The sequence below is a fragment of the Podarcis filfolensis genome (assembly GCF_964270895.1).
Source record: "Podarcis filfolensis genome assembly, chromosome: 1".
Lineage (NCBI taxonomy): Eukaryota > Metazoa > Chordata > Lepidosauria > Squamata > Lacertidae > Podarcis > Podarcis filfolensis.
This window is the reverse complement of record NC_139604.1, coordinates 122,389,444-122,416,781: the sequence shown is the minus strand read 5'-3', so window position 1 is coordinate 122,416,781 and position 27,338 is coordinate 122,389,444. Positions and strand designations below refer to the sequence as shown.

General features: G+C 43.6%; 1 protein-coding gene across 3 annotated transcripts in view; it reads right to left on the bottom strand.

The window, feature by feature from the left end:
- The window catches only part of TDRD9 (tudor domain containing 9), a 91,794-nt gene that overhangs the window by 46,727 nt on the left and 17,729 nt on the right, over positions 1-27,338 (bottom strand). For 2 of the 3 annotated variants that reach the window (XM_083610555.1, XM_083610556.1), the window contains exons 2-8: positions 23,622-23,722; positions 19,374-19,474; positions 16,693-16,914; positions 16,069-16,191; positions 14,578-14,658; positions 8,904-9,071; positions 1,763-1,866 (exon numbers count right to left, since the gene is read on the bottom strand). In XM_083610555.1, coding sequence (XP_083466681.1) covers positions 1,763-1,866; positions 8,904-9,071; positions 14,578-14,658; positions 16,069-16,191; positions 16,693-16,914; positions 19,374-19,474; positions 23,622-23,722 — 900 coding nt within the window. Of the gene's footprint in view, positions 1-1,762; positions 1,867-8,903; positions 9,072-14,577; positions 14,659-16,068; positions 16,192-16,692; positions 16,915-19,373; positions 19,475-22,355; positions 22,448-23,621; positions 23,723-27,338 lie in introns of those variants that run through there. The other variant, XM_083610557.1, reaches the window with a different exon arrangement.

The window sequence follows — 27,338 nt, the reverse complement described above, 5'->3', positions numbered from 1 at the left end:
AGTCTATGTAGAATTTTGCATTAGCGTACAAAAACAGGCAAGAAGAAGAAGAAACAAGTATCGGGACATATTTTGGAATTTGGTGCCAAGACTTCGGATTTCCTAATCCATGTTTACATCCCTAATTTGGATCTGGGCAGAAAAAAATCAGGTTGGGGGGGAGAGAAGTGGCTGGCATATTTTATGCCCACTCAACATAGGAGGGACGAAACATACAACTGGAAAACGGCACCAAGAAAGCAAAGAACAGACATGCCCTTGATAGGCTTGAAAGTACTGCCAACCATTCATAGGCTGTGCTAGTGATGATGCCTGTTATGTACTGAGTTGAATAGGATCCAAAATGCAGCAGTCTGATTGGTCCTAGAACAATAGGATCCAGAATGCAGCAGTCTGATTGGTCCTAGAACAATAGGATCCAGAATGCAGCAGTCTGATTGGTCCACAGGAGCCACCCCATCCAGCTCCAGGTGGAAGTGAATCCGCAACCTGATTGGCCTACAGGAGAATCCCGGAATTAGCCAATCACATGGGGCCCATTGTGTAAATAATGTATATAAAGCAGACATTCTGGGGGAACTTGCATTTCTCCTCACCACTATGAGCTGAATAAAGAGCATGAAATCCACTCTCGACTCGAGTATAATTCTCGAGTATAATTCAATGCCCATCCCAGTTCATGTATGGATGGAAGCAGGACTTCCGGTCTGATCACCATTGCATTTGGCTGCTTTCCCATGGTACCAGACTCCAGTCGTGCAATTTATCAGGGATAATATGGGGGTAATTGTCCCCAATGCAAAGAACTTAGGCTGGTGAGGCACACACACAACCCAGTGCACACCACTGCGGAACACACACAGCAATGCCACAGCCCGCACACACACACCTCCATCAGCCCAGTGACAACCTGGCTACTGCCTGGGCCCAGACACTTCTACAGGAAGAGGTTAAGTCAGTCTGCACCACATCACAACTCTTGCCAAGAGACAAGGGGCCAAAGACCTTCCCAGAGAGGGACAGATTCTTGCGAAGCACCCAAAAAAACAGGGGGCAGGACACGCAGCAGGGGACTTGCAGAAAACACGGCCCCAGGGCTGTTCTGTCAATGTAGTTTTCACTTGGTGTGTCTTGAGTATGGAAATTCATTTAGGAATTCTGCATTAAAGGGGCTCAATCACAGGAAAACTCGAGAGTGTTCCTCCAGAACTGACCCACAGCTGCAGGGAATGCTGGTTTCGTTATGGGGGAGCATTCACGTCCCCACCTTCACAGTGCATTGAAGGCACCCTTTAAGGAGAAAGGGGGGCAAGCCCAGTAGAGGCTAGTCCATTAGGTTGAATGGGGCACTGCGACCCCAACCTCAGCCTGCCCTCAGCCGAGCAACACCTGCCTGATTTCTTACTCATAATGAGTCTGGGGATGGCACTGCCTATCAGCTTCTTTCTCCTCTGCCTCAGTGTTGCCCTTGTAGAACTCACCAGGAAGGAAGATGAGGACAAAGCTGGAATTAGCTGGCTCTGTCATTGCTGAAGCCACCCGGAGCGGCTAGGGCAACCCAGTCAGCTGGGCGGCATAAAATAAGATCATCATCATCTCTGGCGCCACCTACTGTTGAACTCCCTGCCTTCTGCCCTATCAGACACTATCCACCGCTGACAAGAACCAATTTCCTGGTCGGAATGTTCCAAGGTCTCTTCTTCGGAGGCGCAGAGCCCACCTGTGCAACTCTGCACAGGGAGCAGGAAGAACAGAACCTCACCTGCTCTCTTTCATTTCCAACTCGTCAAACCACTGGATCAGAGAAACTGCAGCTCTGTACATCTCTTCAGGTATGACCGGGTCCTCAGTAACTTGAATAGGAATCTAGAGGGTAGAGCAAAAGGGGGTTGTTACTATTACTCTTGCCATTTATAAAAAAAATTGCTGGCATTAAGGAGGTGGGGTGACACTGAAGGAATTATGAAACCTTCCCTGCCTGAAGGGTCTTGCAAACAATGGTAAATGGACAGGGGATGCAGAAAGGTCAGGGATGTTAAGAGAAAAATGTATGAAAATGTTGTATAGTAAAGGTAAAGGACGCCTGACAGTTAAGTCCAGTCGTGAAAGACTCTGGGGTTACAGCGCTCATCTCGCTTTACTGGCCAAGGGAGTCGGCGTTTGTCCACAGACAGTTTTTCCGGGTCATGTGGCCAGCATTACTAAGCCGCTTCTGGCAAAACTAGAGCAGCACACGGAAACATCGTTTACCTTCCCGCCAGAGCGGTACCTATTTATCTACTTGCACTGGCATGCTTTCAAACTGCTACGTTGGCAGGAGCTGGGATCAAGCAACAGGCGCTCACCCCATCGCGGGGGTTTGAACTGCCAACCTTCCGATCGGCAAGCCCAAGGCTCAGTGGTTTACACCACACTGCCACCTGTGTCCCTGAAAATGTTATACAGACGGTGTCTAACACCGAGTAAACTGGCAAAAATGTATAAATCAAAATCAAGTAAGTGTTGGGAATGCAAAGAGAAAGAAGGTACTTTCTATCGTATGTGGTGGTCTTGCAGAAAGGTTAAAGCTTACTGGGAAATGATATATAATGAATTGAAAATGATGTTTAAAGTAACATTCAGGGGGAAAGCAGCAGCTTTCCTTCTGAGAATTAAAGGGTAAACTACCTAAACAGTATAGAAATTTATTTATGTATGCGACTACAGCGGCAAGAATGTTATTGGCCCCAAAATGGAAAGTAGTAGTAGTCCAAATGAAAGAAGAGTGGATACAAAAACTCACGGACTATGCAGAAATGGAGAAACTTAACAGAAAAATAAGAAATCAATACAATAAACTTTCTATAGAAGAATGGAAATGGTTTACTGAATATGTACAAATAAATTGTAAACTGATAAGGACATTGGCAGGATTATTATAATAACCTGCAGTTTCATGAGAGTAAATATAAAAATATCTGTTAATTCAGCATATGCAGGAAGTGATAAATATAAATTTAACCGCAGAAAGAGGAGGAAGGAAGTAGAGTTTTGAAATGTTAAAATGACTGTAAAACTACTGAAATGTATATTACTGACAATTACAAATGAAAATGAAAGAGAGAGGTCAGGGATGGGTTGTGAATGGCAGGTATGACTGAAGGAAATTAGAGGAGACATAGGACAGAAAGCAAGGTGAGGCAGGATGGTAGCTCAGCGGTAGAGCACCTGCATTGCATGCAAAAGGTCACAGGTTCAATTCCTAGGTAGAGTGGGGGGGGCGCCCCATGTTGTGAGAATCCTGGAGAGCTGCTGCCAGTCTGTGTAAGCAATGCAGAGCTAGACAGACCAAAAGGTCTGTCTCCGTATAAGGCTGATATAGTTTGTTAATTCATGTTGGAAATTATAGTTCGGTGATGGGTAAACTATGTTGCCCAAAATTCTGGAGGGGGTGGGAATGTGCTTAAATGCATAGTGTGTACACAGCCCTGGTGGCAGTAGATTCCCCCACCAAGATACGGAAGGCAGGCAACCAACAGGTACAGAGAATATTTTATGATGAACTGAATTCCTGATACATTTCAAGCACAGCTGCTTTTCCTGTGGAAGGACTTCTAGTATGATTTTATTCTCCTCCCAATTATGCCAAAGTTGACAGGCAGGAAGTACAAAAGGGCACATTCTGCTCCAGATTGCGGAACATAAAGAAGCTGCTTCCTTCAATCTTTGGTAAGATGTAGTCTATGTGTGAGAAAGGAGCTTTTAGGCGAACATGAAGAAACATGCAATTCCCAGCCAACACAAATCTTCCATCAGTACATTTTTCAAAGCCTAATTCACAATGTTAATTAACCGAAAGTCTTCTAAAAGGAGATGCAATTCCACCTGAGTGAACAGCCTTTGTTCCCCTTGGCTAAAGAATGAATTATTTTCTAAGGTCAGAGAAACCTGGCTAATCAACATATTTAAAAATTGTGTGTAATAGAAGTAGACAGATAGTGAAACAATGCTTTTTAAAGAGAGTTTGCTGGTTTTTACAAGTTCCATTTATGTACAGTTGTACCTTGGTTCCCAAACACCTTGGTACTTGTATGTTTTGGCTCCTGAATGCTGAAAACCCAGGAGTGTTCCGGTTTTCGAATGTTCTTTAGAAGCCAAATGTCCAACTTGGCTTCCAATTGAGTGCAGGAAGGTCCAGCAGCCAATCAGAAGCTATGCCTTCGTTTTCAAATGGTTCCAGGAGTCGAATGGACTCCCAGAACGGATTAAGTTTGACAACCAAGGTAAGGTAAAGGGACCCCTGACCATTAGGTCCAGTCACGGACGACTCTGGGGTTGCGGTGCTCATCTCGCTTTATTGGCCAAGGGAGCCGGCGTACAGCTTCCGGATCATGTGGCCAGCATGACTAAGCCACTTCTGGCAAACCAGAACAACGCACGGAAATGCCGTTAACCTTCCCGCCGGAGCGGTAACTATTTATCTACTTGCACTGGTGTGCTTTCAAACTGCTAGGTTGGCAGGAGCTGGGACCAAGCAACGGGAGCTCACCCCGTCGCGGGGATTCGAACCGCCGACCTTCAGATCCCCAAGCCCAAGAGGGTCAGTGGTACCACTGTACTAAACTTGGCAATCCTGAGATAGAAAAGCTGTGGAAAAAATTTTTGGCGCATGTAGCACACACTATGCATGGTGTCCTACAGAGATGTGGACACAGAATTGCAGAGTTGGGAGAGACCCCCCCCCAAGGGTCATCCAACCCCCTGCAATGTTGGAAACAAACAATCACGATATAAAGTATGCCAGACTGTTAGCAAACTAACAAAAAAAACCATGTTGCACAGCAGAGATGGGAAACCTGCAGCCCTCCCAATGACGTTGGACCCCAACTGCCACCAGCCCATGAGCATGGCTAATGGTCAGGGATGGCGAGAATTGAGATCCACAACATCTGGAGAGGTTCCCTGGCCCTGTTGCTCAGTGACCATTAACCCAAATCCTTGTGTGAAGATGTTAGTTTCATTTGAACAGTTGCATATATTTCACCTAAGGCAGTGAGACTGGATGGTCGGGATGGGTTGGTGAACCATTTTATGAAGGCTACAGGCCGTTTCTATCTTATCCTAGGATTACTCCATTCTTACTTGTTAGAATGTAAAAGCCATCATTTTGAGTTTCTCTGCTTCAGTAGCTTTCAGAGCTCGAGTTTTCACCTTGCTGAAGCTTTGGCGCTTCCCCCCCTATCTCCGAAGACAAGAGCTGCCAGGGCGTTTTACCAGGGAAGTTTGCAGTTTGACAAATACAAGAGTCCACAAGTGGTACCCTGGCTGCCAGAAGTGACCCATTCAAACTGGAAACAAATCTGATGGAGACAGTTTTACCCAACTCAATGCAGGCTTCTTATGAGCCCAGCACAGAAATAAAAAATAAGAGAATTTAAAATAATTTATTCTGCCTTTAAAATCCAAAGTACTCCCAAGTTGCTCTACTCTCGAGGAAAAGCAACTGTTGAGATCCAACAACAACCCCCCACCCCCAGGGCTGATCCAGTTATGTTGATGCATTATAATCCGATCTACTCATTTGTGATGTGCTTTGCATTTGGTTTTATTGATGAAATTTTATTGTTGATTTTTGTGCTGCACAACACTACGGCACTTTTTCTTAATGTTGACGGTACAGAACATTTTGCAAACAAGTAAATGGTTTTTTAAAGAAAGAAAATGACAGAACTCTCCTCAGATAAGAGAAATAAAACTTTTGACATGAACATGGTTATAACTTCTTCTTTGGCGATCACTCATAGCCGAGTACGATTGTCTTCCATAAACACAGTTTTAACAATGAGTTCATAAGTGACTATGGAGGACAATTCTGGATCCACATGTCCTTCCACAGTGGGGACATTGGTTTCCGGGCGGGAGTTGATCATGGTATGGTTCTAACTACGGAAAGGTGGCATACAAATAGCAGGGCTTTTCTTAAAAGGGATTCTCCCCCCCCCCCCCACAGACCAGTGGCATTACTGAGTGATGACAGCATTCTCCTACTGGCAAAAGTAGTTGAGGGGGTTTCAAGCACCGAGATGTAGACAAACTAAAAAATGGAGCCTTGTACAGAGTAACCAATGACAAGCAAGTAGGTCTGCACCCTGTAAACATAAGGAAAGGGTGTGGTGCAGTATTTTCACTGAAAACGAGAATTCCAAATTTGTGCATCATTCTAACCTTACCTCTTCCGATCTACAACTCCCATAATACAGAAATTTAACAAATAATAATAAATAATCATGGTATTCCTCCTCATATTCATAAAGTTATACTGGCATAGCTGCCTGGGGTAGGTGGGCACGAGGTTGGGAAAGGCTGCTCTAAAAACTGGTGCTTTCTGCTCAAGCATCAGAACCTGCCTATGCACTGGAGTGCAGCACCAGGCTCCAAGCCTTTGTGTATGTTTATGAAAACACAGAAAGAAGAAGCTGTAGCTGTTCTAACCCATCTGTACCAGATTTCCACAGCAGCCAGCCAGGCTAGTAGTTGCAGCACCATGGATAGCTCCCATACCTCTGACACAGGCCAGAGGTAAAGGGAGAGACTGTGGTTCTTAAAGGGCCAACCAGCTGGTCCCTCCTTCTGTTCCCTGCATCACTGGGCAGAACAGGTAGCCGATTTGTGTGATGAGTCAGGCTCAGAGGACAAGCATCTGTGTAGGTTCCAGCCCACCAGCGCTGAACTCTGTTGGTTCTCAACACATCAGCATGAGAAGCCTAATCCGATTCCCCAGTTGGAGGCTGAGTATCCTTGGACCCACCTCCTCTGACTGTGAGGCCACAACACCAGTTTCCAACTGGCATCCAACCCATTACGTAGAATTGCATCCAATGCAGCACTTACTCTCTTTCCAAAATGCTTCTCCAGAGTTTTTTTAAAAAACTATTTGCATTAGCCAATGGCCATAGCAACATAAAACAAGCAATATATACAATTAAAAAGACAACAATTGGTAGAAGGACAATCAAATGGTCAAGATTATTGTTCAGATAGTGGCCCTTAATCTCATTGCACCCTCGATAAACCTAGCAACCTTTGCTGTTGTCTGATCATTTTGATCTGATAACAGAAAGAACAATGTGGCCGCAGATGGGTGGCCTGGGATGGTAAGTAGGAGTGGGGAGATGATCTCATTCCTCAGATCTTTATAAAGGGGACAGGACAGGAGAACATGAGCCACTGTTTCCAGATTGCCATCTCCATAGGGACAGAGTCACTTCTCAGCTGGAATCTTTTGGTATCTGCCCAACCCTCTGGGGCTGATTTTGAGGGTGGGCTGGAGGCCGCTAGCTCAAGTGCCCTGCATCAGCAGATCCAAAGTGTTCGATACCACCCATAGCTGTCAGCTTTTTCAAAATAAATAAAAAAAGCAAAAGCCTTCATAAAATAGCAAACAAAGCTTGGTGCCTTTTCTCCTAGGAAAACTCCAAAAGGGCTCCACCGCTATTATCAAAGCTGCTTCAGAGCTGCCCTAAAGGTACAAAACACAACCGCCTGTACCATCCTATTTGTTCCTCCCTACTAAGCAAAGAAGAAGGGCCGTAAGCCAGGAAGGGCAGAAGGGGGAGTGAGAAGAGGGGGAGGAAATACAGTAGCAATAATGGGAGGATTAAAGCTGTACAATCTTTTCAGAAGGTTGGGGTAGAGGAGCCAGGATCCTAAAGCAGCCTCTTTCCCATACACATGAAGGTGTCGGGCTTGAAATCAAATGGCTAGGAAACCTAATTGACAGAAGCAGTAACACATCTGACAGATCCAATCCTGGAAGTTTTTAAAAAGCAGATTTTCCAATTGCACAAATTCTCTGTCAGACTTTAAAAAAAGGGGGGTGGAGATAGTCAGTGTATAGTCTACTATACACTGACTATCTGCCTTACATCAGAAACTAACAGGTGCAAAACCAGGATAACTTTATGAAGAAGGTGACAAAGTGTTACCTGCTGAAAGGTAAATGTGAAGAAGAGGTTCCAGCCAAAGAAAAAATGTTGTTGTTTTTAAATACGGTTTGGGCTGTTTCTTTTAAATATGGAAAACCATATGTTCTACCCTTATATAATTTTTGTGCATGCTGCCCCTGACATTGCTTGTCATTTAAGTGATTGATAAACATGTAACACCTAATGTGCCTAATCCCTCACACAAGTTTTTTTTCCAAACTGCGCATTATCAGCTTCCCAGCTGCAAATCCCCCCTACAAAAAAACTACACACATTTTGTGTCCAACCACACACTAAAGAAACCTTGATCTGACCTGATAGGGAGAGACTTTCTAGTCAACTTTCCTGACTCTCTTACTTGCCACGCATCACCAGGAATCTTTCACAAACATCCAGAAGGATTATATAAGCGTCCCTCCCTGTTCTGTCCATGGGTGTTGCCAACACACTGCTGTCAAATACATGAATGCTGACGGGACATTGTTATAACAGGACAGATACTCTTTGTTCTGTGTATCGGGACTTCGATGACTGCAGGAGTCTATCAGTTTGCCTTTGATTGGCACTCTTGCTTGTTAACAGATACGCCTGCCTGGAGTGTACAGCCAATTAATTTCCTCCTCTCCCACTGGCCCCTTCCCCTCCCCAATGAATTAAGTCTGAAACCATTAAATCAATGCTTCGGCGGGATTCACTCGTTAGATCACATTACACTGACAATGCAGAATCTGAAACCTGGTTTAAAAGGAAGATGTTATGTCAGGGTGGGAGGGGGAGAATCTCTACTTTAAACCTCTTCCTTTCTTACCTCCTGAAGCTACTATGCATATGCCAGAAGAGAAGAGGGGGAATTTCTTGGGGTTTTAAGCCCATCTCCTTACCCTTAATATCCCCAAAGTTATTCTAGACAGAGAGACCAAAGCCAGTTGTTTTCCATACCCTGATATGACTGAGAATAGGCCTCAGGTCGTCCAGGTAATACTCTTCAATAGCATGAGGCTTGCCTTCTACTTCAAACACATATGCCGGATACAGTCTGTTGCGGACTGGGATAGCAAAATAGTCGGCAAACTCTTGGCAGTTGATTGTCGCAGACATCAGAATTACCTGTGGAAAGGGGGACATATGAAAATGAGCTTCAGAAGCTTCACAGCTTGAATTCCTACTGTGTACAGTGGTACCCCGGGTTAAGTACTTAATTCGTTCTGGAAGTCCGTTCTTAACCTGAAACTGTTCTTTTTCTTTTTTTTTTGAATAATATTTATTAAGAATTTAGAGATTACAAAAAAAGAAACAAACAGCAAAAAAGTTAACAACATATACATTACAATATATTAAAAAAAAGATAGGAAAAAAAAGGAAAAATAGAAAGGAAAATACAGCAATAACAATAAAAAGAGAAAAAATAAAACACACATCCAATATTCCATCTCTTTGTCTTTCATTTACTTGTTTCATCAACCTCCTCACACCTCCCTTTCTGTATTCTAATTTAATTATTTGTTTCAGCAAATTCTTTCCATCTTTCTCAATTTTTATTGGATAATTTATCGTAACAGTCTAGCCTATCAATTAACTCAGCAAATCCTTTTCATCTTTCAGAATATTCTATCATTCAATTTACCTTAATTTATTTTAACCTTATCTTACGATAAAATACCTTAAATCCTAGAACTTAATACTAATTTATACTTATCTCCTAATATCATTTCTACTAAAGCCAAATAATTTCATTCCACCATTTTTCCTAATTCCCAAAATAGATTTTACCCTAATTCCCAAAATAAATTTTTAAAACTTTCTTCCAATCTTCATCCAACGTCCCTTCTTCCTGGTCTCGGGTTATGTCAGACCTTACTGTCTTTTCCATCTAGTCCATCAACCTGGTAGCCTTATGTCCGAGGCTCTTAAGTCTTTTCCATGTCCCTTCTGCAGTTCTTCTTCTTGTTTATACCAGCCCTTTGCCTTGTCTTTTGTTAGTCTCTTTCTTAATTTCTTTCCTTTCTCATTGAGGAGTAGGTCTCGGGGAAACTCCAACCCAAAAATATCTCCCTCTCCCCTCATCAGATCAGCCCATTCCCCACGGTCCCATTCCCCACAGTCAACCGGGTAGTCCAGAAAATATTTAAATGCATGTTTCAAATTCCCTCCAAAATTAAGGACCCCCACAACTCCAGACCCCCCTGGCCCACTTCAGGTTCAATCTTCAAAAACAGCGGCTTGTGCTCCTGCAGGGCCTCGGTTCTATCCATTTGTGTTGCTTGAGGTTCAACAGCAACCTCCTCCATTGTCTTCTGCATTTGCACTTGCCCTGTCAAAACAGGTTCCTGGGTTGGGTCCTGAGTGATTTCTATATAAGTATTCACTGTTTGTCCAAAATTTTGAATTGCAACAGTCATCAGATTCATCTTCTCATGCATCTGCTCCAGCAAAGCGCTTGTCTTGCAAAAAGCAAGCACCAAAACCTCTTCTGTATCCATTTTTGTTCAAGGTCAGAGTCTGGTCTCACGATCCTAATCTCCACAGCTGTGAAATCCCCAGACCGACTCCAGCAACAATTTAACAAGCTCCCTCTAGAGGGAACAATTTCCATTTGTATCCATCTTTTGAAGGCAACTCCAGCAAAAAAAAGTTACTTTCATTTTTCAAATTTTGTTTCTTTTAAGTGCAGAAGGTAACTTTGGAATCAATTTGTTTCTCTTCTTTAACTATCTGTCAAAAAACATTCCATTCACAGTTGATGGGCTTCCCCAAAGGTTTCTGTCTCTGACATCCCATTCCCAGGTTTGAGACGGTGGAAATTTATCTTTCTTTACCCTCTCTCCGCAGGCTTAAACAATCAAAATTCCCCCTCTTTCCCCCTGCTTCCAAGAGGGGTTTTGATGGTTAAAAATGAGGGAAATTTAGATCTTTATATACAACTCTCCAGACTTTGGCTTGCACAATTTTTGCTTCAGTCTATATACAAAAAGCGGAAGGCGGACTTCCTGTTTAGACCTTCCCGCTTCAATGCCAAATTAAAGTGTTTCTTAATCCAATTTTCCGTTCTACTCACGGGTACTTGTTTAGAGTCCAATTGTCCACAGGAAAGAGTCAGCGCTCTCCGACAACGGCTGTGCGGCTTCACTCCGTAAGAATAGCGGTCGATTCAAGACACCGCGCTGCTCACCCCACATCGCTTCGGATCCCCAAAAAAGGGGTTTCCCTGCGAGTAGGGGAGGCGCTCCTGGTGTCAGCCGAATCCCACGTTCCCAGGCTTCCTCCGCCGGGGATTTTTAAGGGGTCTCCGCCTTCGCCGCGGCGGCAAGACCCGATTTTCACGGAGCGGGTTCCTCTGAGTCAGAGGAATTCCGCCATTGCCGATGGCGCTAACCCGGAAGTTAACCTGAAACTGTTCTTAACCTGAAGCACCACTTTAGCTAATGGGGCCTTCCGCTGCCGCCGCGCCGTGGGAACACGATTACTGTTCTTATCCTGAAGCAAAGTTCTTAACCCGAGGTAATATTTCTGGGTTTGCAGAGTCTGTAACCTGAAGCGTATGTAACCCGAGGTACCAGTGTACTGAATTTTTTTGGGTGGTGGTATTGTTACTATGTTATGTATTTTTATGTTTTTATTTTGTAAACTGCCATGTGTTCCTCTGATAAAGGGTGCTATGGAAATTTAATAAAGAATAATAAATAATAAAAAGCTGTTTGCATTTGACACTGTGTGTGTGTGTTTCAAGAAGAGATGTGGGTATAGATAGTTTCAGACACTGACTACATTTGATCTTGTACATACAAGAAAAAAGCTCAACGTGTTTACTCAATGTGCACAATAGGAAGATTAAAAACCCTTGGGGCACAATATTGCTGCAAAACGCGTGTCTCTCGTTAATAGATACGAAGTGTCACAAAATCTGAGTCGGGGGGAGAGGGCTGCTTCCAAATGTCATTCTGCTAGTGTCATGCGATCCCCTCTGTGTAAATGTCATTTCTAGGGTTCGTCATCAGCACGATCAGGCCTCAAAACGTAAGAGCAGCCCTGCCAGTGGCCTCTCTAGTCCAGCATCCTGTTCCCAGAGGCATCTGGTTTGCCAGTGGGAGAACCTCCCAAGCAGTACTGCTCAATTGCAATTCCCAGCAATTAGTATTTAGAGGCTTAAAGCCAGTTAAGAAGGAGGTTTCTGCATGTGCTGTAGAAAGAAGGGAGGGGCAGATGGGGCTTGTCAACCTGGGAAGGTAGCCCATCTGAGAGAAGGAAAAAACTGGTCCTAAACCCACCAACTGTAAAGGAGATGAATTTATTTGACCCTATCTACATCAAGCTATATTCTATCTTTATCACCAAACTCCAAATATAATTGCACATTGTATTAATTAACATTATTTCTTAATATATTAGTGGCCATGTGACGATTTTAGCTTATAAATTTTATTGTTCAATGTCTTAACCTGTATATTAAGGTACTTTTTTAGTTCTGTTTAGAGTAGGTAATGTCTTGATAATATAAATGTTTTAAGTTTTTTGTATTAATCCAGCATATTTTCTTTTAATAGTGGAATGATTCTGTGTACATTGCAGCAGCCTTTGGCTATGTGCAATAAAACTGACTGACTGACTGGTCCTAAACCTCCACTGCCTTGTGGTAGGTATATCTTCAGGAAAAGAAAAGGCTTAGGAGTAAACCCTACACAAATCCAGAGTGGAGTCCCTAAGGCAGTTTGGATGGTGCCTTGTACGCCTCCTTCCGGCAACTCCTGCAGCCAAGTTGGTGCCAAATGTCTTGCCCTGCTTTCCTTTGGATCACATCAAGGATAATAATAATAATAATTTTTAAATTTATATCTTGCCCGTCTGGCTGGTTTTTCCCACCACTCTGGGCGGCTTACAACATAAATAAAAACACAACAAAGCATCAAACATTAAAAAACAAAATATCCTATACGAGCAACAAACAAACCAATAAATCAATAGGAACAAATAACAACAACAAACAATTTGCAGTTATACCCAAATTAAAATAACCGCCAACTACAACTAAACATTTAACCAACATCAACCCAACAAAAAACAAACGAAAATTAGAACCGTTTAAAAATTTTTAGCCCCAACCCAAGAGTGCATACATGAGAAAGTAATGGGGGGATTTCTAAATCTGAATAATGAAGGACCTGACTTCCAGCTTTGATAATAATAATAATAATAATATATTATTATTTATACCCCGCCCACCTGGCTGGGCTTCCCCAGCCATTCTGGGCAGCTTCCAAAAAAATATTAAAATACTATAATACATTGATGATGTTGCGTCCTGATAGCAAATGTTTTGGCGATCCTCTGATACATACTTGGTGCATATATCTTCCCCCACTATAATATGCGCCTCCAATGTTACTTCCTTATTCTTTGTGAACGTTGCAAGTAGCAACAGACCATATCAATGCTGGTTAATGCAAGCACGATCCTGTACTGCAACAGAGTGGGCAGAAGGGGGTTGGAACGAGGCTGAGAGGGGGCTTGTTGTCTGGGCAGCCCAGGACCTCCATATACACTGCCCAGGTTTGAACCCTGGAGAGGTCACTCTGCTGCTGCTAACACAGCAGTTTGACCACCTTCAGAGGCGCAATCCATCGTCTCTTGAGACAAAGCCAAAAACAACCTCAACTGTTTCCAACAGTGGAGGTAGGATATAGCCTTATCCTCCTATAGCTGCCTTCGCTGTGCCTCTGTCTACTACAACAGCCTCTCCCAACCACTGAATGTTTTGCAATGCAACTCCTATTGGTCCCAGCCAACACAGCTGTTGTATTTGTACTCCAAAACTTCCAGAAGCCCCCCAATCAGGGAAAGGCTGTCTTAGAGCATCACCTACCCATCACTGCTGGGTGCCTGAAGAAGCCCTGGAAGCCTGTTAACTTCTCAGAAGAGATGGCATGCTTTTCAATAGTTATTTACACAGCACATCAATGCTTTCCACCACTTCGCAGCCTTTTCATCCAACAGCGAAACTGTTGGAATCAGTTTTCATTACCGCTATTCTATGAACAGAGGGTTGAGCCAGAAAAGATCGCAAATGCACGAGGGGTGGATGCTCCCAGAGGAATGTTATTCCAGGGGAAACAGAATGCCCAACCATGATGCACTCCAGCTGAAAACTCGCCAGCCCCGACGTGCAGGGATTGCTCCGGGGCATTCCCAGCTGCGTTTCCTGGCTTTGAATGGGCTGGATTCAGCTGTGATGTCCTTTTCAGCTGGAGAACGAGTGATAGCTGGCAGCAGATGGCATTGGTGAAAGGAACAACAAGGGAACCTGGAAGGCGCAGGACTGGGTGGTGGGGGTGGAGAGAGAACGTGTGCAAGTGGCAGGGTGGGCCTTAATTGACTTTCAAAAGCAACCAGATATCTCAGGATAGAGCTGTTTGTGACGCAATCCAGATGTCCTTTGTCCCTGTATGCTGAGGTCTAAGTCCTACTCTGTCACTACTTTGAGAGCCTGGTAGGCTGTTACACGACACCCCTAACAACAAAAAGCCAGCATCGCAGTATTAGGAGATTATTTCCATGCCACAGAATTATGATAAGCCGATCTTGCATTTTCAGAATGCATTAACTTGTAGTTTAAATTTACCTTCACAAATCGCGAATTGGTGCGCAACAGTTTACGGACCACCAGCAGTAAGAAATCCATCTCTTCAGTGCGCTCGTGCACCTAAAGGGGGTCACAGAGATGAGAGGGCTTAACACGAGTGAAGTGAACTTTAGAGCTGCACTGAGCTCAGAGATCAGCGCTCTTCCTAGCTAATTCTCCCCACCACGGCCTAGGACCCTCGTACCTATGGGACCGCCTCTCCTGGTATGCCCCACGGAGAGCCTCAAGGTTCATAAATAGCAACACCCTAGTGGTCCCGGGCCCTAAGGAAGTTAGATTAGCTTCAACCAGAGCCAGGGCCTTTTCAACTCTGGCTCCGGCCTGGTGGAACGCTCTGCCTCATGAGACCAGGGCCCTGCAGGATCTGATTTCTTTCCGCAGGGCCTGTAAGACAGAGTTGTTCCGCCTGGCCTTTGGCTTGGAGCCAATTTGATTCCCTCCCCCTCTTTCTTTTTTCTTTTTCCTTTCTCCTCCTGTGATGAGGCTGCATTTTAATATTTTAATGTTTCAATATTTTAATGTTGTATTTTAATCTTGTTTTTAAGTTGTATTCATTCAACTTGTTTTTATTATTGCTTGTTAGCCGCCCTGAGCCCGGCCTTGGCAGGGGAGGGCGGGGTGCAAATAAAAATTATTATTATTATTAGTTGTCAGGAGATCAGAAGGGTAACCCTGGCATGCACATTTCTTTTCCTCTCTCACCCCATCTTTCCTGGTTGCAGCTAAAAAGGTGCAGAGTTATCATTTGACCGTGAACCGGTTCAAAGTACGAAAGGAAAATAAAACAGGCTAAAGGCAAAAAATGCAGCAGCCAGATTACTGGCTGGGATGTGATTTAGGACCCACTTCACTCCTAAAGAAACTGCATTGGCTGCCATTTCATTTCCCAGCCCAATTCAAGGTGCTCACATTAGTGTTTAAAGCCCTAAACAACTTAGGCCTGAAATCCTGACCCTACAGACTCTCCCAGGTGTTAAGAATAGCAGTGTGGCCCTATTGGTACCGTTCCACCACACTCGGAAGTTGAGAGTGGTGGCAGCAGCAGCCCAGGAAAGCGCAATCTCTGCAGCAGCTCCTAAGCTGTAAAATTCCCTCTACACAGGGGTGAGCCTTGCTTCTTTGCTATACAGCTTTCAGTGCTGAAGAAGTACCTTTTTACCCAGGCCATTGGGTGTTCTCAGGGACCACCCTATTTATGTCGTTGTAGTATGTTTTACTCGTTTTACTCGTAATAAATTTGATGACAATGATCTGCATTTCCAATGGGGAGTGCACTCTAAAGATATGGTGCCACCACAGAGAAGGCCCTGGCCCCTGGTACCACCAACCTGGCAGCTCTCAATGATGAACGCAGATATTACAGGCATCCAAGCGCTATTCTCATGCAGAAGGTGTGAGGTTAAGAGCCCAATAGAAACATTTCCTACAATAAGCAGCCCTGGTGCAATCTTTTATCTTCCTTCAACTTACTTCATCTATGAAGACGTGGGTGAACTCTGAAAGGCTTTTGGACCCCACTATTTTCTGAAGGAGAACTCCCGTCGTCATATAAATCAGCCTCGTGTCCTTGGATGCAACTTTTTCTAAACCAACCTAAAAACCATTGAAAAATATAAACACCACACATTTTGCTTCAAACACGTATCATGAAAACATTTGTGGCAGTCAACAAATTTTGGTTGAAATGGTTCCCACGCACAGGAAGGGCTGGTATGAAAGGCGCTCTGTAATACACCCTTGTTTGCCCCAAGTGTCACCTGAGCATAATGAAAAAGAAGCTTTTCTGGAACAGAAATGTCCTCAGAAGAACAAGCAACAAGGTATTAAATTGCGGCCCTTTCTGAAAACACCTAAAATTGGTGGTCATTCATTAGAGAAACTTGAGCCACAGACCTGCAGCAGGACGGCAAATGCCTTTTCTGCACAGCGAGACTGGGATTCGACTAAACCTCTATTTCAGCGCACAACAAAGGCCGTCTCAGAATCAGATGATTTGGCCCCTCCAATTCCAAGAGGGAAGAAAGTGAAAAGAGAGATTCAGGTGGGTTCTTTACACAACACGCGCTTTAACGTTGGGTGAACATGCCACTGTACCTGGTAGCCCACAAGTTCCCCCAGGGGCCACGCCCGCTGCTTACTAATCCACCTTGCAATACTGCTGGCACCAATTTTCCTAGGCTGAGTCACTACGATGTTGCAGTAGGTGGAGCGCTGCACACAGTGGTCCAAAACAAACTGTGGAAGCTGAGTGCTTTTGCCGCTGCCGGTAGATCCACGCACGATTAGCACAGAGTTGCTTTCTATCAAGGAGATCATCTAAAAAAAAACCAACAGAACCATTAACTTAAGACACGTCTGCAGGATGACAGGCCACAATCTTTAACAGCCTTCTCTGGATTTTGATCACCTTCTCAGTTCTTTCACACTAAAAAAAGAGAAAAAGATCCACATTTGCTCTTTCTGTTGCCCGCTGATGGATTTAGAGGGTTGGTCAAGAGAAGCTTCTCCTCCAGGTGAAAATGATGGAATATGTGGAGCTGGCTGTCCTTACTGGAAGAATCCGCGACCAAAAAGAAGAGGATTACCAAGAAGAGTGGAAGAAATTTAAGGACTATTTGAATAAATACTGTGATATTAAAATTTAGAAATTACTTGAAAGTACCAGAATAGGCCTAGGATTAAATTAAATTAAATAAATAAATAAGATTTAGAACCTAAAGGAAAGTTAAGAAATTTTATTTTAATTGGAATACTGTGTTTTTAAAAAATGATACCAGAAAACTGCTACATTTTAATTACAAGGAAATTCAGATGGGAGGGCTCAGAGGAAGCCCAAAATATGAGGTTTATGAGGTTAGAAGTTTAAATAATTAATTCATTTGTGTTGTTTAGGTGTTTAGGTTGTTTAGGTATTTAGGTACCTTGTTTTTATTTTCTTTTTTGTTTATATTTGTGATCTTGTCTTTTTTCTTTTGTTTTTTTTGTTTTTCTTTTGTTGTGATATGTGTTATATCTGTAAGAAACTTAATAATTTTTTTTTTTTTAAAGAGAAGCTTCTCCTCTCTCCCACTTGCGAACGTTATCCTCAACACAAAGTGCTTCTCCTCTCCTTTAAGGCAGGGGTGGGAAACCTGTGGTCCTCAAAATGTGGCTGGATTGCAGCTCCCATCAGAATGGCTTCTGGCCAGAGAGGGCAGAAACTGCAGTCCAGCAAACACTGAGGCCAGCAAACCATCCATTCTCCACTGCTGCTTCAAATCCTATGCATGGCCTTGCCTTACTCTTTCAGTCCGTGTTCCCTTGCACATGACCTTCCATGGCAGGGGGTTGGACCAGTGTTAGAAACTCAGCTATGTAAGCTAGGCGCCAAATGGCTCCTTAAACCAGGGTTACAGTCACCAAAACTGAACGTCCAGCTGCCATTTTGCAGTCAGACAGCTCAAAGTTGTATTTTTCCCCCCGAGGCATTTTTGTTGGGGATTTTTGTAGGGAAAGACCTGCCAAAAAAGTTGAAAAACATCTTCATGTATGCGACAACGGTCGCGAGAGTTCTGGTAGCACAAGGATGGAAGACTGAAGAAACCCCAACTAAAGAATTATGGCAAGAAAAATTGATGGACTATGCAGAACTGGCAAAACTGACATATAAGCTACGGGACAAGGATAACTGTGACTTTAAGGATGAATGGGAAGTATCTGAAGACACAACAAAGCAAACTGGACTCCTTGGCAGGTTTTGAATAAATATTCACAAACTTTTTATTGATAATAATCAGCTAAATAGTTTGAGGATCTGTACAACTTTGTAACATGCAGAAAACAGCATTCTTAGAAAAACCAAAGACTGGAACTGAGGGAAGTCGGGGGGTGGGGTGGGGGTGGGTGGGTTTTGTGTGGGAGGGGGGAGGGAGGAAAAATGGGGGGGAAACAAGGATGATATGTTTTTGGATAATATGTCTTGTTATAATTTTGAATTAATTTTTTTTTTAAAAAAGGATTTTTCCATTCCAGTTTTTGGTTCCTGAAATTGATTCCGATTGTGCAGATGAAATATCACGGGTGGAATTCTACAGGATGTGGTGTTGTGTGTGTGAAAACAGGCGAGATCCAAGGATCCATCTTGGCACCCAGGCATCTTCACTTGGTCACAAGTGGCCGAATTCTGCCTGGCGAATTTCAAACGCAGAGTTGGGACTACATGACCCTCCACCCTTCCAACTCTACAGTAGGGTTCTGCAATTCAATCCCAGCATCTTCAGTTGCCATAACCTCTTCCCTGACACTGTCCAAAATGAAAATAAAGCTCTGGGGACACTGCCACCCCACGTTCTTGCTGAGTATTACCAAAGCATAGATGACCACAGTGAGATCCTCTTTACTCAAGAAAGGATGCAGCCGGCACACTAAGATTTAATGGATGAAAAGGACTTGATGCAATGGCAGAAACTATCTGGGCATCCAAAGTACGGGAGGGGTTAATAGTGCTCAAGTTGTGAACCTGTACCTTAAGTGGAATTGTGATGCTCATTCAGAATAGGCCAAAAAACCAACTCCCTGGTCCATTAATCTAGTCCACATGCATCAACAGAGACGCTTGAGACAGAAATACATGGGAGGAAGCTATTGATGAATTACAAATGGATGAATTACAAAGGCAAGAAAACCCTTTCCAATACCTGTTTTAGCACAAGTGAAAACCAAGCGGACAGTAGCTTGGGGGTGGGAGAAAGAAAACACAGCGTAACTTTATAAAGCCAAGATGCAACATCATTTACCTCTTCTCTGTATCTTGATACAGGCAGATCAGGATATTTGTAATTGCTGACTGGCATGCAAGTTGCAGGACTGGATTCACGCTGGGGTGGTTGGAGTGGAGCTAGAGACACAGTCAAAAAGGTTCAGAAAACACATGTCAAGTCAAATGCGAATTTGTCAGTTTCTCATTTTTTCCAACCTTAAATTCAGTTCTCCACATCAGTTTGGAATAAATAAAAGTCCTTTTGAAAATCCATCAGCTTTTAAAGCAAATTTCTCCCAATATACACAGGCTTATATGCAAGTTTACCTAAAATACAATTTATTTTTTTGCAAAGCAGATGCTACTGAAATAATGCATTTTCATATGCTGTTTTGTATGCCAAGACCTGGCTTAGTTACATGAACTATGTTGCCTCTGCATTTATTAAAAAGATGCTCTTGCATCTGAAGCCACTTTTTTGAAAAAAGCACTTTGCTTACTCCTGTTTATAGCTGGCTATAAATAATCTGGATTCATTTCTGTTCTATACATCTTCTGAATAGTTCTCCTCCTCTGCCCCCGCCCCCACAAAGAGTATTCTTCCCCAAAAAAATCCACGCTTTGAATTGAGGATTAACTGGATTTCCTCATATTTGCAGAGCTTGCATTATTCATGGCTTCTTGAAAGATCTGTTTTTTTCTGGTGGCAAAAATCTGGACTTTTTGAAAGCACACAGACAGGCACACAAGCAAGATCCTTTGCCCTTGCTGATACAATGTGTAAATTATTAGAGAATACAAACAAGATTTGGCAGCTGAATCAGCTGCAGACTTCTACCAAGTATTTTTACAGCACCTCTCGCAATCCTATTTCCCAAAATTACATGGGGGAGAAAAAAAGACCCACTTGATTTAGGTGAACTTTAAAAAGATCCTGTTTAGCCAGGTATTTGATGGCCAAATGTTCATATTTTGTATTTTTATATAGTGAACCACCCTGTGATCTTGGCAACTTGAAACTATTAGCTGTGAGGGTAAGTGACTAACTGTTTAAAATGTTTTCACTTGTTCTCATGTTCTTAAATGATTTCATTGTTTTTAAATGTTTGAAACATGTTTTTATTTTTAAATATTATTGATTTAACGTTTTGGCTTTGCTGCCCTGGGCTCCTCTGGGAGGTAGTGCAAGAACAGAAATGTAAATAACAACAACAACAATAGTAATATTTAAAAAACCAAAAAAACTGAGTCCTAAAATGGCTTTCCTCTGCAAGTATTATAATGAATATTTGTTGAGCCTCAAATAGCCCCATCCACAGACGCTACATGACACCCTGGTGTGGATGAAACGACGTACAATATTGATTGTGTACAAACTGAACTGAAATTCCGCTTGCAGTTTACAAGAGAAAAGCCACACTAGGAGCAGTATACCTGTCTGGAATCAGCCGGAATGCAGCAGTCCGGTCCCTAACCGAGAAGGGTGCAACAGCCCAGCTTGGACAACCACAACCACACTTCAGTTTAATACTTCAACCATACATCCATCAGATTCGGCTGGTGGACCAACAGAGATAGCCTAACTTTTTTCTTTTGTCCGTGCTCTGGTAACCTCTCTCTTGTGAAACACAGCAAAGGAAGAAGAAAACTCACAGAATCAGAGAGTGGCCATGTTCACACCATTCACCTACTGTCCATGCAGCTAAGCTTCTAAGGAGGATCAGAGCAAGTCCTTGCTTATGGGAAGACCTGAAGGCTTACTAAAAAAAATCTCTCCCTCAACCGGTCATAGTCCCTTGTCTGAGATTCTCCACAGCTTCGAAGTCAGAAAGAGAAATTGGAGTTGGCAACAACTCACTCGGAAGTAAATCACTTCCTAACCTCTTCTCTGCTGAGATGAGAAAGCTGAGGGCACACACCGGACTGTTACAGGATGTTAACAGGAAATACTGAGCCTAGGGCTTGCCGATCAGAAGGTTGGTGGTTCGAATCCCCGTGACGGGGTGAGCTCCCGTTGCTCGGTCCCTGCTCCTGCCAACCTAGCAGTTCGAAAGCACGTCAAAGTGCAAGTAGATAAATGGGTACCGGTCCGGCAGGAAGGTAAACGGTGTTTCCGTGTGCTGCTCTGGTTTTGCCAGAAGTGGCTTAGTCATGCTGGTCACATAACCCGGAAAAACTGTCTGCGGACAAACGTCGGCTCCCTCGGCCAGTAAAACGAGATGGGAGCCACAACCCCAGAGACATTCGGGACTGGACTGAACTGTCAGGGGTCCTATACCTTTAAAGGCTTCCTGCATTTCACTGCTGACATGAATGTGCAACTTGGGCCACTGTGCTGTTGCCCGGGTTGGGTGGCCACCTGCCATGTAGGCTTTGAGATTCCTGCATTGCAGAGGGTTGGACTAGATGACCATTAGGGTCCCTCCCAATGCTACCATTTTATGATTCTGTAATTCCAAAGCTTTATATAAATGCAACTAGTCTTAACAATCAGCCCCCTTCCACCAAGGTCAATGGCATTTAAAGGTGATTAACTTCAGCTAGATTGTGCCCCTAATGAGCAGTAATACACTTCTCCTTTTAATAAGGTTTTCTGGCCAGGATTCTTCTAAATATAATCCTTGGGAAAACTCATGTACACTACAGCATTCTGTCACAACAGTACAATGCTCACTGGCTACCCACCCTCTGGCAAATTCAGAGATGTCAGTATGGAAACATCAACAGCTCTGCATGATTTGACCAATGCTGGAAGATATTTTAAGCCGCTAGGAGAAAATGGTTCTGGCAGCATTGGAAAAATCCAAAGAGAATCATTGCCAGGTGCCTAGAAGTTTGTTGGTGACACCCAGGATCCTGAATTTCATGCTGTTTCCTAGCTCTAAGTAGGATCTATAGAGGAAATGTTGACACTGGGTCTTTACAGGCTTAATATTGGCGTCCAATACAAATTTCTCCACAGCACAAATGGTTGCCATGGAACACTTTTTTCTTCTTCACACAGAATCGCAACACTCACCCTCTTGTGAACTGTGACACAGCAAAGTGGGTAGCATTATAAGAAGGCGGGGGTTAAGCCGGTGGGCCCCCAAACCTTTGCTCAGGGTAGGGGCTGAGACCTCTTGTCAAGTTCTGATAAGTTTGCCGCTGTGGGTGAAGTTATTATGGATGAAGTTGAGGGTTCAGGAAGGGGCATTTCTAACATAGAATCCTCTTGCCTTTGCAGAACGACAAAAGGGGAGACCAAACCAACTGCCCTCAAGATTCTGTGGACTGAACCAAGTGTCCCAAAGGTTCTGTGGACCCTGGAAAGCATATAACTTCCTCCTCCATGCCAAAGATAAGCAACTGTGATTGCTTCAGGAGCGGGATCAGGAGAATTCCAATGGACTTGGGATGAAGGGAGAATCATTCCTCCTACGCTTCCAAAACTGCTGCTACATCCCTTCCTTTGGCCCAAGGAAAACCCTCATAACAGTTTCAATGGTGATGGGTCAGCTGGTGGCAAAGCATGGTCCAGAGAAAACTGGCCTTCTGCAGACGTGATGCTTGGACAGAATGCAAGATAGTTGGGTGGCAAACAATGAAGGAGAACTGCACTCTGCCTGTCCCCAAATTACTGTTGAAGACACTTAACCAGGCACCCCCAAACTCAGCCCTCCAGATGTTTTGGGACCACAATTCCCATCATCCCTGACCACTGGTCCTGTTAGATAGGGTTGATGGGAGTTGTAGTCCCAAAACATCTGGAGGGCCGAGTTTGGGGGTGCCTGCACTTAACAGTAGGGAAGGGATAGCCAATCTGATGTGCTCCAGGTGTTGTTGGGACCAGACTTTATGACAGAATCATAGCGTTTGAAGGGACCCCGAGGATCATCTAGTCCAACCCCCTGCAATGCAGGAATATGAAGCTGTCCTATACAGAGATTGAACCTGCAACCTTGGCATTATCAGCACCATGATCTAACTAACTGAGCTATCCAGACTTCCACCAGCCCCAGCTAATGTGGTTAATAGCTAGGGACAATGCAGAATGCAACCCAGCAACCTCTGAGAACATCGTGCATTTTCAGTCTAGGAAAATATGTGCTCAGTTCCTCCTGTTGACTCTTGTGCACAAGTGTTGCGCATATACACAAACACACTCCAGCTAGGCACCACTTCAAGTTCACATACATGATCTTAATCCAGCCTCTACCAAATGCAGCATCTCACAATCCCTTCTCACAATTTACGCATGGCTGCCTAAGGTGCCTTTAAAGTTAAGGAGAATTTTTTTTTTTACCTGGTTCACAGGGAGGCCAACTGCTGTCTGATGCATCAAGTTCATCGGACTCCAGTTGTCTGTATCTTTCAACATATTCAACTCCAGCACTCTGTCGAGCTCTGTCAGGTGGGAAGACAAAATACAGTCTCACTCTTATTTCATAAACTCAAAGAAACCTTTATTTTAAAAAAAGTTTTACAAGTTGTGTGTCTTTTGTCTCGCAATTTGATCCTTCTACATGGTATTGTATGTACTGTGGCATTTTATGTGTTGTGACTTGCAGTTGTTTTTATTGATCATCGTTTAGTAGTTACTTATTGTAATTGTAAAGAGTGATTTCTGTTTAATTATTTGCCGATGCTTTGAGAGGACACTTGTACCTTGGTTCTCAAATTTAATCCATTCCAGGAGTCAGTCCGACTCCCAAAAATGGTTCGAAAACCAAGGTGCGGCTTCCAATTGGCTGCAGCAAATTGGAAATCCTGCAGCCAATTGGAAGTCATGGAAGCTGCGTCGGATGATCGGCTGCCAAAAAATGTTCACAAACCGTAACACTCACTTGCGACTTTAAGGTGCCAATTTGTTCAACAACTAAGGCATTCAACTACCAAGGTACTACTGTATATTTTATTGCATTTTATTATATTCTAATAGATTATTAAAGATTGCTTTGTTTGATATAAGTGGTTACATTTTAAAGTTATGTTTTATGGTGACTTTTCATATTGGGTGAGATTAATTATAAGATGTGTGTTCTTTGTTGTATACTTTGTTGCTGTAAACTGCCTTGTGCATAGTAATGAATGAATGAATTTATTATTTCGGTCACAGACCAGTTCCAGCCTGTGCACAGTAATATAGAAAGGTGGCATACAAATTAGAAGTGATATGAAATTAGGCACTCCTGTTAAGTGATAGAGAAGGATGCAGCAAGTTGTAAATGGCAACTGGGGATGCTCACTGGACCAGGTTTGGTCCCTCAGTCACACACTGAGCTCCAAGGTGCACCACAGGGCCGGTCCTACCATTAGGCAGACTGAGGTGATTTTCAACTGTCATAAAAGGACGATGAAATTACATGCAATCAATCATTATTACAGTGGCACCTCAGGTTACATACACTTCAGGTTACATACGCTTCAGGTTACAGACTCCGCTAACCCAGAAATAGTGCTTCAGGTTAAGAACTTTGCTTCAGGATGAGAAAAGAAATCGTGCTTCGGCGGTGCAGCAGCAGCAGGCCCCATTAGCTATAGTGGTGCTTCAGGTTAAGAACAGTTTCAGGTTAAGTACAGACCTCCGGAACGAATTAAGTACTTAACCCGAGGTACCACTGTATAATAAACATCATCATATTTTTAAAGTCATGATACCTCAGGTATCATAATAACCTGAATAGTCTTGGACATATTATGCCTTTCTGCCTCAGACAGCAAGATGCCTTAGGCCAACCCTATGTGACGATAAAAGTAAATTTTCAGTTCTTTTCTATCCTGGCATAAATGATACAATAGTAAGGAAGCATTTGTTTTACCCAATGAGTTTTGCTGAGTGGGCTGGGCTTTTTCAAAAATCCAGGGGCTTTAAAACTATTTCCAAGCAACTCTTCAGGCTATTTTTTTTCCCTTGCCTGCTTGCTTGCTGGTATCAAGAAATAGCTATTAAGCACTAACCACAAAAATAACATCAAATTAACGAAAGGAATGCCAGCTTGTCCCTTCAGAGGAATTACTGGGAGGGAAACACCATTTAACACTAAAAATAATTGGCACATTTGTACTAAATATACTCCCACAATAACACGTTAGGCTTTAAAGGAATTCAGGGATTTCAAAAGGTCTTCCCTGACTTAAAGCTATGAAATGACCTCAGAAAAGGTTGTGAGCCAATGCCAGCAAAAGGGGGGGGGGGACTGAACCCATACAAAGGAAACCACAGAGACACATAAATATGTACATATTTCACATGTATACATCACACATATTTCAAAAGCGAGGAGAGGGATCTTACAAATGACACAGCTATAACGCTCACATTTCTTAAACATGTGTTACAATTTTTATTATTCTATACAAGAGACGGTCACAACAACTGCACACAATGAAAAACAGGGAGCATCCCAGTATATGGAGCATTTCTATTATCCTTAACGATTTCTCATCCAAGACTTTGCGGCTCTGAAACAACCACCTCACTGCAAGAAGTTGCTGTGGAAGAAGTTGAAGAGCCAATAAACAAAAGCTTAATCCAGACAAGATTGAGGCGCTGATGGCTCCCTAGACCAGATGGATGGGAGGCAGCCTGCTCAAGATGGGGTTACACTCCTCCCAAAGGAGCAGGTACATGTTAGGATATTTCCGTTCCACCTTAAAAGGGAGCAGGATGTTTGTGTCACAGCCTGCGCATTTCCTGTTCACAGGATGTTTATGTTTTCTATTGCTTTCGTTTTCTCTCTTGGTGTCGAAGACACTGAAGCAGGCAGTCATGTTTTTTTGTTCTGATCAACGCTGAATTAAACTTGTAAATATGCTCTCCTGCTGTGCATCTTTCGCTGTGTGCATTATCTGCTGACAGAGTGTGCATGAGCCCAGGAATGTGGGAAGCTAGTTCTGCGAGCTCGTGTCGCTAATTGCTGAAACTGCGTATCTACGGGAGATCGGTGGACGTCCGGAGTCGACGTGGAGGCAGTGATGGCCTTTGTCTCCCTGGCAGTATCCCAACAGTACATAGCTTGTAGGATCCAGATTCAAGTGACCTCAGTGGCTCCGACTTGTGGCTCCAGCTGTGCCCCTACGTCATGGGTAGGCAAACTAAGGCCCGGGGGCCGGATCCGGCCCAATTGCCTTCTCAATCCGGCCTGCGGACAGTCTGTGAATCAGCGCGTTTTTACATGAGTAGAATGTGTCCTTTTATTTAAAATGAATCTCTGGGTTATTTGTGGGGCACAGGAATTCGTTCATTTTTTTCTCAAAATATAGTCCGGCCCCCCACAAGGTCTGAGGAACAGTGGACCGGCCCCCAGCTGCAAAGGTTTGCTGACCCCTGTCCTACGTGGACAGAAGAAGCCTAACCTCTGCTGTCTATGCTCTGGTAACTTCTAGGCTGGACTACTGCAAGGCATTTACATGTTGAGCTGCCTTTGAAGACAGTATGGAAACTGCAGCTGACATATTATGGACTGAGGCAGGATAGTCGGAACATGTTGTTGTTGTTGTTATTTAGTCGTTTAGTGGTGTCCGACTCTTCGTGACCCCATGGACCAGAGCACGCCAGGCACTCCTGTCTTCCACCGCCTCCCACAGTTTGGTCAGACTCATGGTTGTAGTCGGAACATATTAACACCAATTCTGGCACTGGTTTTTACCTATGAAGCCTTATCTGCAAGGACAGTGTCTCCCCAACCTAGACCCTGTGGAGGCCCCTCTTCATGTTCCCCCTTCATGGGAGGTTTAGAGGATGGCAACAAAAAAAGGGTTTTTTCAGTGGTGGTCTCCTGCTTGTGAAAACTCTCCATGGGGAGGCACACCTGGAGCCATTTTTGTCCAGTCTCAGGCGCCAGGCAAAGGCTTGTCTTTTCACCCAGCCTCTTAGCCCTTAATTTGGAGGATGGCATTGTGGCCTCTTTTAGCAGGGCAGGACTTGTAGCCCTGCCTTTTGGTTTAACTGTGTTTTTAGTCCTTCGTTTGACTTTTTTAAAAAAAGTTTTCATTGTTGTTTTTAACTGATTTTAATGTA